General features: G+C 48.6%; 1 protein-coding gene across 2 annotated transcripts in view; it reads left to right on the top strand.

Annotated features, from left to right (window-relative positions):
- Positions 1-12,230, top strand: part of VPS35L (VPS35 endosomal protein sorting factor like) — a 141,149-nt gene extending 128,919 nt beyond the window's left edge. The window contains exons 29-31 of one of the 2 annotated variants that reach the window (XM_052654166.1): positions 4,403-4,521; positions 10,866-11,012; positions 11,695-12,230. In XM_052654166.1, coding sequence (XP_052510126.1) covers positions 4,403-4,521; positions 10,866-11,012; positions 11,695-11,793 — 365 coding nt within the window. In that variant the 3' untranslated portion in view covers positions 11,794-12,230. Of the gene's footprint in view, positions 1-4,402; positions 4,522-10,865; positions 11,018-11,694 lie in introns of both variants that reach the window. The other variant, XM_052654175.1, reaches the window with a different exon arrangement.
- Positions 12,231-12,723: the final 493 nt, after the last annotated feature.

Raw genomic sequence — 12,723 nt, 5'->3', positions numbered from 1 at the left:
TAGCTTTTAGAGATGAAAAGAGAAGGGTGGGTTTTCTCTGCTGCCTTCTTGGCCAGCTCTGTTCACCCTGGATGCACAGTTGTGACCTGACAGTTGTCTTAGTAGGAGAGAGAGTCCTGGGGGAGCGTATGAGGCCCACAGGATGGGGGCCCCATTTTCCTGTCTCTTGTATCGGAGGCAACCTTTTTAGACAGTGTTAACAAACATTCGAACTTTTGAAAAACAGGGGTCAGATTTTTTTTTTTCTTTTGCGTATGAAGTATGCCTAGGCTGTTTTCTTTCCAGATGAATAAGAAGAGAATGTTCTGAAATTACCTGGAGCCATAACTCCAGTGCTTTCATGCGAGCGAATGAGAGAGCGTGCTTGCTGTGGAAAGGCAGGACACTCCTGACACTGATGTTTAACGTGCAGATAGACATCTAGTTGGAAGAGTACAACCCAGGGGCCCGTGGGAGATCATCACAGCCGTTTCACTCCTCCACGTCGCCTGCCAGCCCTTGAAGCATTCGGGGTCGTGACCCCAAGGCCAGACAGATGCAGAGATCCTGGGCTATTTTTAGTGGCCATTTGCCAGGGATTTCATTTCTCCCCATTGCGAGCACCCTGTCTGGACTCTCCAAGTGTTAGAACAGAAACAGAGGGACGGAGAGAAGGGGGAAGTGGAGAGTCAGGAGCTACTTGGCCGGAATGCAGAGCGGGTCCGAGTTCAGGTGTGGCATTCAGCACTCCTGACCCTATTTTTCACTTTCTCTGTGAATTTTCTCCCTTCAGGGTTCAGCCTAGATCTCACTGATTCTGTAATTCCATCCCAAGCCTGGATTTTAGGACCTGGAGCCCCCAGGGTTGCTGTCTCTGGCCCTGCAGTGCATATGGTGGCGATCGTCCGTTTGCTCGTCTGTGTCTCGTTAGGGGCTGTGTGCTCTGTGAGGGCAGGGCCAGGTCGGCCCACCCCCCCCAGCCACCAGGTCTCCAGCTCCCGGAACCTGGCGCGGAGCAGGTTCTCACCCAGCCCGTGCTCTGTGTGTGTGAGCGGCCTGCTCCAAGCACGCCTCTGACCCCTCTGGGCAGGGTGCCTGCAGCTTGGGTGGTTGGCCACAGGCGGTCCTAGGCCTTCTGTCTTCTCCGCTGCTGCTGGGCTAATCTGAATGAGAGTAGGTTCCAGCTCGGAGTGAAGACGGGGAGTTTATGCCAGGAACTATCCTAGTCCTCAGCAGCAGGTGTGAGAAATTCCTTCACCAGCTGCAGTCTTGCCATCCCGCAAAATCTGATGGTGGTGAATGGCTGAATCAAATTCTTTCTCTTCTTACAAGAATGACTGCCATCTTCCACATCATGGACCGCTGAGACACAGCAGCCAGAGCTGACTCAGAAATCCTAGGATGGTTGGTTGCCTGCAGCCCACGGCAGTTCACTACCAACCTGTGTTATGGTAATAGCTACAGAGCCAGCAGCCACCTAGGAGAGCACCCCAGGACAGTCCCCAGCAACGGGCAGTTCAGAACTGGAGTGGAGGTTTCATGCGGACAGAGAAGCAGGGAGAAAAAGACCAACTGTTGTCCTTATTTGCAGGCAATATGTCTGCAGCCTGCTTACAAAAGATTCAGCCCAAAAAATGGCATATATGTCTGTGTGCGTGTGAGTGTGGAGAGGGCGAGAGCGTCACTGAAGGGCACAATGGCGTCAAGTGATGCTGGCGAGAGAGGCCGCTGTTCAGCGTCCTGTTATCCCCCCGTTCCACAGCCTTGACATTCAAGTAAGAATCGGGGATAAAAGGAGTTAATTATTCTTGAAGTAGCAACCAGAAATGTACATGAAGTATCTCTGAAGTTACCTTACCAGTTAGTTAATTACTGTGTACCTGCCCCATTCCCCCAAAATTCAAGACAGTTACAGGAAATATATAAAAGAATTGAAATGTAATTGGCTTTAATTGAAAAAGTTGGTTCTTAGAAGCTATAAATGAGGAAATACATAGCTTTATATGTCCATGTGTGATATATATGGGGCTCCACTATGTATACTGTTTTGTCACTTTATTGATAGTATATTATAAATATCTGTAAGTAGTAGTAGCCGTAGTATAGTGCAGTGTAGTACATGGTCGTTAACTATAGATCATATACTTTTATTGTCTTCATAATATTTTATTTAATGCTAATGCCGCAGAGCATTGAGTCAAAACTCTTGGTATACATTTCCATTGCTTCTCTTCTCACCTTTATACACATTTATGATGAACATACATTAAACATATAACGAGCATTGTTCTCTGTAATGTGACAATGACTATCACATACATGCATCTTTGTGCACCTGTGGGATGATTTTCTTAGAGTGGATTTTCCCAAGTCAAAGATCTGACCGCCTTCTAAGACCTTTTTTTTGGGAGTAAAATAGATATAATATAAAGTTTACCATTTTAGCTATTTTTAGGTGGACAGTTGCATTTTATTAAGCATATTTGCAGTGTTGTGCAACCATCACTATTAACCGTTTCCAGAGTTTTTTCATCCCTCCAAACAACTCTGTATCCAGTGAACAATAACTGCCCGCCTCCTCCTCGCCCGGCCTCTGGTGGCCTCTGTTCTATTTCCTGCCTTCATGAATTTGCTTCTTCTGGGTACTTGATATGAGTGGAGTCATACAGTAGATGTCCTTGTGTGTCTGGAACATGTCCCTTCCCATAATGCTTTCAGAGGTTACCCATGTTGTAATACGTATTAGAATTTCATTCCTTTAAGATTGGATAATGTTCCATTGTATGGATAAACCACATTTTGCCTACCCATTCATCCCTCAGTGGATACTGGGGTTGTTTCCACCTTTTGGCTCTTGTGAATAAGGCTGGTATGAACATTCATGTACAAGTGTCTGATTGAGTCTCTGCTTTCAGTTTCTTTGAGCATATCTAACATTGGAATTTCTGGATCCTGGGCAGTTCTCTTTAACTTTCTGAGGAACCACTGAGCTTTTCCACAGCAGCTGTACCATTTTACATCCCCACCAGCAGTGTACGAGGCTTCTAGTTTCTCCACACCTTCATCAACACTTTGTATTTTCCTTTTTGTAGTTGCTGTTGTTTTTAAATAATAGCGATCCTAATAGACGTGAAGTAGCACTAGACATTTCTTAAGGCTTTTCTTACTGACTTCCAAACTATGATACTCCCACCAGTAGCTTCCCCAGGCCTACATCAAAGCCAAGTATTCTTTTTCACCTTTGTTAATCTGATAGGTGATTTTTTTTTAAAGTCCTTCTGTGGTGTTAGTTTTCTGTTCTTTGATTTCTAGTGAAATCAAACTTTTTTCCGTAAAATTATAGGCCATTTAGATGTATATATGATATATTGACAATTAATGTATTTGCCAATTTTCCTGTAAGTGACCCTAATGGGGTCACTTTTTTAAAAGTTCAGAAGCCATCCCTGCACATTGTTCCTTGACTTTTCTTGTCTTCATGGCAAGCACCTGTTGAACGTGATCCCCTGGTTCTGTGGCCTGTTGTCAGCGGTCCAGGGAACAGTTCTCTGCAGACCCTGTCCTGTCCACAGCTGGTGACCTTGACCATGATGGGACTGGTATTCCTGTCTCTCTAAGAATTTTCCAGTTTGTTGTGACATCTATGCTTATACGAAAATAGCTCCAAGAATCATTAAATGGAAAAAAAAAAAGTACAAAACAGCACCCTATAGAGTCTCTCTTCTTCCTGACCCAGAGGTCATGCTCCGTATAAAGGTCAACAGGAAAGAGGGAGAGGGAGGTCAGACTTAGGCTGTTCTTGCGTCTGGTCTTTATACAGACAGCAGCTGTGATGGGAGGTGCCCAAGGAGAGAGGGGGCTTTGGTGAGAAGATTCAGGTTTGCAGGAAGACATCAGAGAAGCTTCCATGCTGTCTGTGGGAGTTTTGAGGAGGAATAACAGGACAGGGGGCTGGGGGCGGTGCTTAGCTTGAAAGGAGCTTCCCCCTTTGGGATCTTGGCTTGGGGTGGGCTGAGATTCCATGTCCCCGTCCATTATCTCTTGCCTGTGCTAGTTATGAGGACCCTGTGAAGTCTGAGCCCAGTGCCTGTGAAGTCCGAGCCCAGTGCCTGTGAAGTCCTGAGCCCAGTGCCTGGCCCACGGTGCTCAGTATTGACAGCCATTCTGATGGTCATTGTGATGCTTGTTGTCCCCTCCGTGCCAGGCCAGAGGGGACAGACAGACGTCCATACTCCTGCTGTCTGGCTCAGTCATCTGGAAGGCCAGGTATTTTCTCTGTGATTCCCAAGGCCCAAGTCAGCAGGAGATTCTGGCCATTTCCATTTGCCCTGCCGTGCGTTCCTGCCATGTGCTGATACCGGTGCCACGCGGCTGCCTCTCCCTGGCCTTGGGAATGTCTCACAGCTCTTGTTTCTTCCATCAGTCGACTCCAACGACAGCCTCTATGGGGGAGACTCCAAGTTTCTGGCTGAGAACAACAAGCTATGCGAGACGGTGATGGCTCAGATCCTAGAGCATCTGAAAACCCTGGCCAAGGATGAGGTAGGTGCCCGCTGCAGCCCCCCACCCCTGCCACTTGCCCCCAAACCACAAGTTCCCAGGGTGCTTGGACACTGTTTCGTCCTGAGAGTAATGTGCTCATGTGAAGACTGTTCATCGAGGGCCCTGGGGCCTTTGTTGCCGCCGTTTTCTCTGCCTGCACTGTGCCTCCCCACCCAGGGTTCCCCTGGCCGCCCCACTCACCATTCTAGTCACAACTCAAGTACCTCCTCAGAGTGGCCTTCCCTGACCCCTGTCTCAAGCAGCCACGCCCTCCTGCATCCCTCTGAATCTCTGCCTGTGTCCCTGTGACCCTTGGGCATGCTCTGAAACATTGTGTGTGTGTGTTCACTTGTTAGTCACCTGCTGCCCCCACCAGAATGTAAGCTATACATGGCCAGGCCCTGGAGACTGGGGTCTTAGAGACCTGCCTGTGCCGGAGACGGGGTCCTAGGATCCCTCTGTCCCTCACCTCAGCATCCTCCCCTACAACCTGGCGTGCAGCGGGCGCCCAGTCTGAGCATGTTGAGTGAATAATAGCCTGCACTTGCACACCTTAGCTCTTTTGATGCCCTCAACAGGCCTATGATGTGGGTGCTGTGTTTATTCTCCTTGGATAGGAAAGAAAACGGAGGCTCAGAGAGATTTCCAGAGCCCCCGGGTTCCTCTGGTTGTGACAGAACAAGGTTCCTGGCCCAACCCCCAAGCCTGAAGCCTTAGCCATTGCACTGCCCTCCCCAGTGAGGCCTTTCCCCTTGTGAAAGTGGAAAGTGGCATATGGTGTCACCCCGCCACGGCAGCAGGCTGTGCTTTCCTTGCCTTTCGGTTTTGCTTTCCTTTGCCTTGGCTGCACGTTGCGGCTTGCTAGTCCCCCAGCCAGGGACTGAACCCAGGCCCTTGACAGCAAAAGTGTGTTGTCCTAACCATTGGACACCAGGGGGTTCCCATTCCAACGTCTCTTACGCAAAAGTGTAGTGTGGGGAGCTTTGTGTGCATTGTTTCGGCTGACTCTCATGATGGTCCAGTGAGTGGGGACAGCTGTTAGCCCGTTATACTTCAGAGAAACTGAATCCTAGAGGGGCAGCTGTGCAGTGTGGTCCAGGCAGTCTTCTAGAACCCATGCTCTGATCCCTGAATATGTTCTTTTACCAGATGTTGCCTTTTCAGAGTGGTTTTTTGCATATTTTCCATATAGATAGATGGTTGATTGATTTCAAAATAATTTCCAAATTATACTACAGTCTAATAACTACCTGGTACCCTTTCTCAGTATTCCATTTATGCAGCTTCAGCTCAAACATGTGGGTGACAGATGGATCCCAGAAGCTCTGTGTTAGGCTTGGTGGGGATGGTTGTTCAGACATTAAGACTGATTCCTGTTGTGTAGTCAAGGTGGCGAGGTTGGCAGGGTAGCTCAGATGGTAAAGAATCTGCCTGCAATGCAGGAGACCTGGGTTCGATCCCTGGGTTGAGAAGATCCCCTGAAGAAGGGAATGGCAACCCACCCCTGTATTCTTGCCTGGAGAATTCCACAGACAGAGGAACCTGGGGTCGCAAAGAGTCAGACCCACAACTGAGTGACTAACAAACACTTTGACTTCACTTCAGGTCAAAGCCAGTGCCTGACCTTTCTCTGTGTCCTTCCCTGGGACAATTGTTGCCAGACTTTCTGCTTCTGTGTTCCCCTGCCATACCCCCTTCCTGCCCCAAAGCTTGTTCTTTGTTACTCCAGGCTGTCTGCTTGCATCTCTGAGCATTTCAGTTTTTAAAACTCCCATCTAGCAAGAAACAACCTGAGCCCTGTTCCTGATCCCCCGCTAGAAGACCCTGTTTCCTCTCACTCCACTCACCCTCACCCCGCTTCCGTTCCCTCCCAGACCCAGGACAGTCTTCAGACTGCCTGGTTCCCAGCCCTCCCCTTCCTTCCACACACTTCCCCAGCTCCCTCTTTCCCAACTTGGAGTCTCACTTTCCTCAGATTTGCTTCTATACCCCCATCCACCAAATCCTTTGAAGACAATAAGATCAAACTGGATTTTTAGTTTAATTCTTACTCACTTCTAGGACGGTATAGCATGCCACCATTGCCCTTACTGCCCTTCCCCAGCCCAACACAAAGCCACAAGAATGTTCTGTAGCTGTGAGTGCACACGCACAACGCACATATATGTCCTGGGTTCTTACTCTCTCCGGGGTATTCGAGCAGGTCTGAGAAAGAGTGAAACATTTTCCGGATTCCATTCCCCAGTGGCCACTGCCAAGGTCAGGGGCACAGCATAAAGGGCCAGCCTTAAGGTTAGCAGTCCAGAGGGCAGATGGAAAACCCAGAACCACTGCCACCCCGGGGCCCCTAAGTGCCTCCTAGTGCCCTCTATAGGGATGGGAGGGTTGTAGGTGGGTCCCACTGGCCTGGGACCCACGGGGTGCAGGGCTGCAGAACTCTGGGGAAGTTCATGCATGAAGGGCAGCATTAGAACCCCAGTTAGAAGAGGTAACTCCCCTCCTCGAACCGAAAGGCCTTTTTTTGAATGGGTGTCAACTTGGTCTTTCCACTTGGTGGTCAGAGAGAGCCCTCACCACCCTGCAAAAGAAAGGGGAGTTCTTCACCTTCAGTTTGTACTGACCACATCCCTTCTGCTCCCCTGCTCTGAAGGATCCTTACCACCTTCTCGATCCCTGCAAACATGGGCTCTGGCTCTTGCTTCCTGCCAGAGCAGGGCTGTGTATTTAATTGAAAATGCCTTTCTTCACTCTGATGCCGCAGGCTGGGTCTAATCAGAGGTGACTGCTGACAGCAAATGACCACAGTGTAGGACCTCCAGGCTCACAATAAAAATGAGCCCAGAACCATATAACCTGGAACTGTTTTAACCTTTGTCTCTTTTTCTCTTGGGGGAGGAGGCGTTGACGGTGGTAACAGCTGAAATACTTCTGAAGCAATAGCAGGGCTGGAATGTTTCCAAAGGACATTTCAACTCATATGAATACCAGGGATGCTCACTGAAAGTGTCTGTCCATATATGCACATTTATTAGGAAAAGCATGGGTGGACCAAGCTAGGACGGAACATGTCATCCTTCATTTGAACAATGTGCTGTGAGATTCAGCACAGGCAGCCCTGTGGGGTGGAGGCTTCTGAACTCTCTCCGCTGCTGGGGAGCCAAGCTCGGTGCTGTGAAAGCCCTGCGCTGGCGCCCGAGCTGAGTGTCTCACCTCTCAGCACTGACTGGTGTCCGCCCTGCCTCCAAACTGCCTCTACCCGCACGTGAAGGAGCCAGCGCTGCTCTAGTCACGAGCTTCACGAAGCTGTTTGTTTGGGTGTGGTGAAGCTGGGAACCACGCCAGACCCTTAAAACTTCCTGGAAGTGACAGTTCCCCTAGGCAAGGAATCAAAAGCAGCCCCTTTCTACTGAAAAGCTCTGTGGAGACAGGAGGGGCTTGAGGCCTGGGTTTGGTTCTGTCTTGTGTTCACAGGTTCCTGGGTCTCTGCACGTCGGCCGGCCTGTCTGCTCATTCCCAGGCCCTTCTCTAATGATTTCATAGTTAATGGGCGGTGCATTTAAAACACGCAAACTGGGCTTTCAGGGTAAAATGCTTGAGAAGATACAGAACAGAGAAAAAGCCAGTGAGATACTGTTTTCCTTGTTTGACTTTTTAAAACTCTGCTCTGTAGTTAAAAGGCACCTCTCAGAAGAGTCTTATGTGAGAGCTTTCTATGAGGTTGGTCCTCTGGATCTGAGTAGAAATTAGGGCCCTCGTTTCCGGGCATCTCCAGTTTAAAGGGAGAGCAGGATAGGCTGGAACCCACTGAATGCACTCTGCCCGGTTCCCGGCTGGGGCAAGCTCATTGTCTGATTAAACAAAGGAGCCCAAAGTAGGCAGTGGCCAGCCAGTTAGTGATCTGCTGGCCAGGTGGTTGCCGCCTTCCCTCCACACCTGCAAGCTTGGGACCCCGCAGCATGACCCCACCCCTTGATGGCAGTGTCTCAGTTGGCTCAGCTGCTTCTGTGATGGTCACCTGGTCCAGACTGTAGCCAAGGCAGGCTCAATTTTGGGGGGCCTGAGTCTCTTCACTGTCACACAGACATCCTCACCCAACTGCATTCTTAGCTGCTCCTTGGCAGTTTTACTGTCTTGCTTTTTTTCCTCCACTAGATTTGAAATTCTCACCTGGGAGAAGGCAGCAGGAGGGGATGACTAAGTTGGCTCAGCAGTTAACACAAAGTCTGCTGCTCTGTAGGCTCCACACATGGAAGGATGGACAGTTAATAGGTTGTTTGAAGAAAGCAGGAAAAATATGTATTGTTCTAAACCATCTCAGACCATTCCCACTTCCCTGGATAAATCTGTAGCTGCACTGGGCAAATCTCTTGGCCTCTTCAGAGTTTGATCCCTGATCTGTGCTGTGCGCAGTCCTGTCGACTCTTTGCAACCCTATGGACTATAGCCCACCAGGCTCCTCTGTCCATGGAATTTTCCAGGCAAGAATACTGGAGTGGGTTGCCATTCCCTTCTTCAGGGGCTCTTCCTTCCTGCCCCAGGGATCAAGCCTGCATCTGTTGTATCTCCTGCATTGACAGGTGGATTCTTTACCACTGCACCACCTGGGAAGCTCTTTGGATCCATAATGTGATGCTAGCCATGGGTCTGTGGGAACATCTTATAATCTGGGGCGGTTGTGAATTGCACAGGCTCAGAACTGGACACCTGGAGCTCAGAGCCTCACTCTGCATTTGCTAGCTGCGATCCTTGAACAAGTTCCTGAAGCTTTCTGACCTCATCAGCAAAATGGGAATGTAGTGGTTTCCTGTTATGGCTTTGAGTCACCCCAAACTTAAAACCCTCGTTTATTATCTCACAGTTTGGGAGGTCAGAAGTCAGCGTTGGCTGGGCCAGTTTCTGTGCTCCTGGTTTCACAAGGCCAAAATCAAGGTGTTGACTGGCTGGGCTCTAACCAGGAGGCACCGGGAAGAATCTACTTCTCGGCTCATTTGAGTTGGCTGCGTCAGTTCATCCTAAAAGCCAGCAGTGGTGGGTCATGTCCTTCTCAAGCTTCGAATCTCTTTAGTCTCCCTTTCTGCAGCACCTTTCCTCTGCTGCTGACTTGTCTCTGACTTCAGCCTGAGAAATTTTTCTGCTTTTTAGGGCTCTAATGATTAGATTGGGCCCACCCAGATTATCCAGGATTATCTCCCTAAGGTCCATAACCTTAATTACACCTGCAAAGTCTTTTCACAGTAGCACCTAGATTGCTGTTTGAATAGCCAGGGGGTGAGATCCTGGAGGACAGCTCTAGAATCCTTCCTACCTACAAAGAGTTGTGGTGAAGATGAAATAAGTTGTGTAAAGCACAGAGCTCATACCTGGCACAGTGTAGGGCCCTATACCCTACATTGTGCAAAGCAGGCCCTCAAGGCTCCTGGCAGCACTGATGTTTGCAGTGCCAGCCAAGAGCACCCAGCAAAGGCCTGGGCGTCAGCTCTCCAGGCCCCACACAGACCTGTGTTCTGACCTGGTCCCCACTCAGGCCCACCTGCTGACTTGGGCCTTCCCAGTGCCTCTGTTTACTTTTGGGAGCTGGCATCCTATGTCCTGGGCCTGCTGCATTTTGGAGATTTTATTTCCCTTTTTCCTTTACTACTTAAAGCTGGGGTTCAGGCTTGGTCTACTCTGACATTTTGGTTAGACTTTCCTCTCACATCAGATCATTGAGCAAGAAGGGAAAGATCTGGTCTTAAGCATATCCAGTGGTTCTTTTGGGCTTCCCTGGTGGCTGAGAAAGTAAAGAATCTGCCTGCAATGCGAGAGACCCAGGTTTGATCCCTGGGTTGGGAAGATCCAGGAGAGAAGGGAATGGCAACCCACTCTAGTATTGCTGCCTGTTCTTATAAGAGCTGGGTATCAGGGAGCATTGTTCATGGGGAGCTGAGGTCTTTTGTCTTTATTCCTGGCAGCCAAAGGGCAGGAATAATGAAACTTTGGGTGGCTTGAGGAAACACCTGTGAGAGACATATTCTACCTCCTGCACTGGCATTAAAGCAAGAAGGCCGGTCTCTGCTGGCCTATGTCATTCCTCTTACTGAGCACTGAGTCTCATGAGAACATCCCTGCCTTCTGCTTCCACTCCATGAGTAATGCCCAAGTGGGCTTCACACACAGCATCCGTTTTAGTCTCATTTACCCTCTGAGCTGGTATTACCTTAATCTCCTACAGATGAAGCTGGGAGGTGAAGCAGCTCGCCCTCCAGAAGATCCATGGCAGAGCTGGCCTTCGCACCCCAGGCAGCATCAACACTGGGATGAGTCTGAGCCCAGTGCCAGGTAGTAACCTCTTTTTTCTATTTCAGGCCTTAAAGCGTCAGAGCTCGTTGGGCCTTTCCTTCTTTAACAGCATCTTGGCCCACGGGGACCTGCGCAACAACAGGCTCAACCAGCTGTCCGTCAACCTGTGGCACCTGGCACAGAGGCACGGCTGTGTGGACACCAGGACCATGGTGAGGTGCGGGGTGGGGCAGGGCGGCCCTCAACAGGCCCAGCGGGCTTGGCTGTCTCGGCGAGTGATGCAAGCCCGCTGGCCAGGCACAGGCGGTCTCAGTGCAGCCTCAGGGCCTGGACAGCAAACAGCCCCCATCTCCCCTTCTAGAAAGGTGCCAGGCCCTACAAAGGACAAACAGCTCTTCATACCTACAGGTTCAGCACCCTCAGATTTAACCAACCACGGCTCAGAAATATTCAGGGGGAGAAAAGCTCCAAAGTTTCCAAAACCTGAATTTGTCGTGTATCTGCAACTACTGACGTAGTGTTTACATTATAGTAGGTATTATAAGTAATCTGGAGATGATTTCAATATACAGGAGGGTGTATGAAGGTTACATGCAAATACTATACCAGTTTCTATAAAGGATTGTGTACCCTTGGTTTGGTAGCAGCTGGGGATCCTGGAACCAAGGGACCACTGGGTAGTATTAATTCCCTGTAAATAAAAGCTGCACATATGAAAACATCAGTAATTCTTGGTGATTTTAAGAGCAAGTTGTAATCTAAGGAGTCTTATTTAAAAACTGCTGCTTCTCCTCCTCTCTATGAAAAAAAGCCTAAGTTCACAGTATGGCTGATTTGTCAGAGCCTTGAGAATCATGAACCACAAAGGAGATGAGCCTTTCTCTTTCCTCCTAGGTGAAAACTCTGGAATACATCAAGAAGCAGAGCAAGCAGCCAGACATGGGGCATCTGACTGAGCTGGCCCTCAGGCTCCCTCTGCAGACGAGGACCTGACTCCAGGGTCTCTGATGCCAGTCCAGAAAGACCTGTTTTGTACTTTTTGTTTTCATTTTTATGCACATACAGATGGGTTTCTCTGCTATTGTGCCAGTGAAGTGAAGAAGTGGGAGCTGTCGAGTATTCGAATCTATTCCTGCTCACTGAGCACGGCGTCTGTTTCTTTGCACAACTGGCCTTCAGATGGGCCTTTAGAGAAAAATAGAGGAATGCAAGTAACATCTCTCTTTTCGGGAAGGTTTAATTGAAAGTTAATTGAAAAAAGAACCTTGAAAAGCAGTCCACTTTGAAAGAGCTGCTGTGCCCTTTCCCTGATTTGCTTTATGTCAAAACCGGCTCTTGATTGGATTTTAAATATGCTGATAGATTAAAGGAGAAAACAAGTCAGATTTGAGATTCTCTGGGGCTTCGATGGAAAATATACTGTAACTGAATAAACCTCCCTGAAGGAATATTTATGTTCATGATTTTTCATTTAATTACCACTGACTCTCACTCATCCGGAAGAGAATGTGTCTAAACACCCTCAGTATGTGTCTAAACATACTGCCTGGTTTTCTTGCAGCCGTAACCCTAAACAGCATATGATTCAGCCTGCTTTTTTACTAGTTTGGTGTAGTTTGATTCTTGTGTTACCAATAATGAGCTTCCACTGACATTTTATTTTGAATCAGTAAGATCATGAATATTGGTCATAGTGGTGACTCACAGCCTAGAACCGTTTGTGCAGGAAAATGCATCCAAGTTGTGGATAAAAAGTGGCCCCAAACCATTATATTTTTGGAAGGTATCCACTGAGCAGACTACATTTCACGTCTACTCTGTGAAAAGCCTGATTAGTTTGCACAGTGGAAGTAGCTAACATAATTTTTTAAAATTTATATAAAGTCATGTTTTAACTGAATAATTTGGGACCAAGAATATGCT

Source organism: Budorcas taxicolor, chromosome 2 (genome assembly GCF_023091745.1).
Source record: "Budorcas taxicolor isolate Tak-1 chromosome 2, Takin1.1, whole genome shotgun sequence".
Classification (NCBI taxonomy): Eukaryota; Metazoa; Chordata; class Mammalia; order Artiodactyla; family Bovidae; genus Budorcas; species Budorcas taxicolor.
The sequence above is the reverse complement of the archived record's forward strand: the minus strand, read 5'-3'. Positions and strand labels throughout refer to the sequence as shown.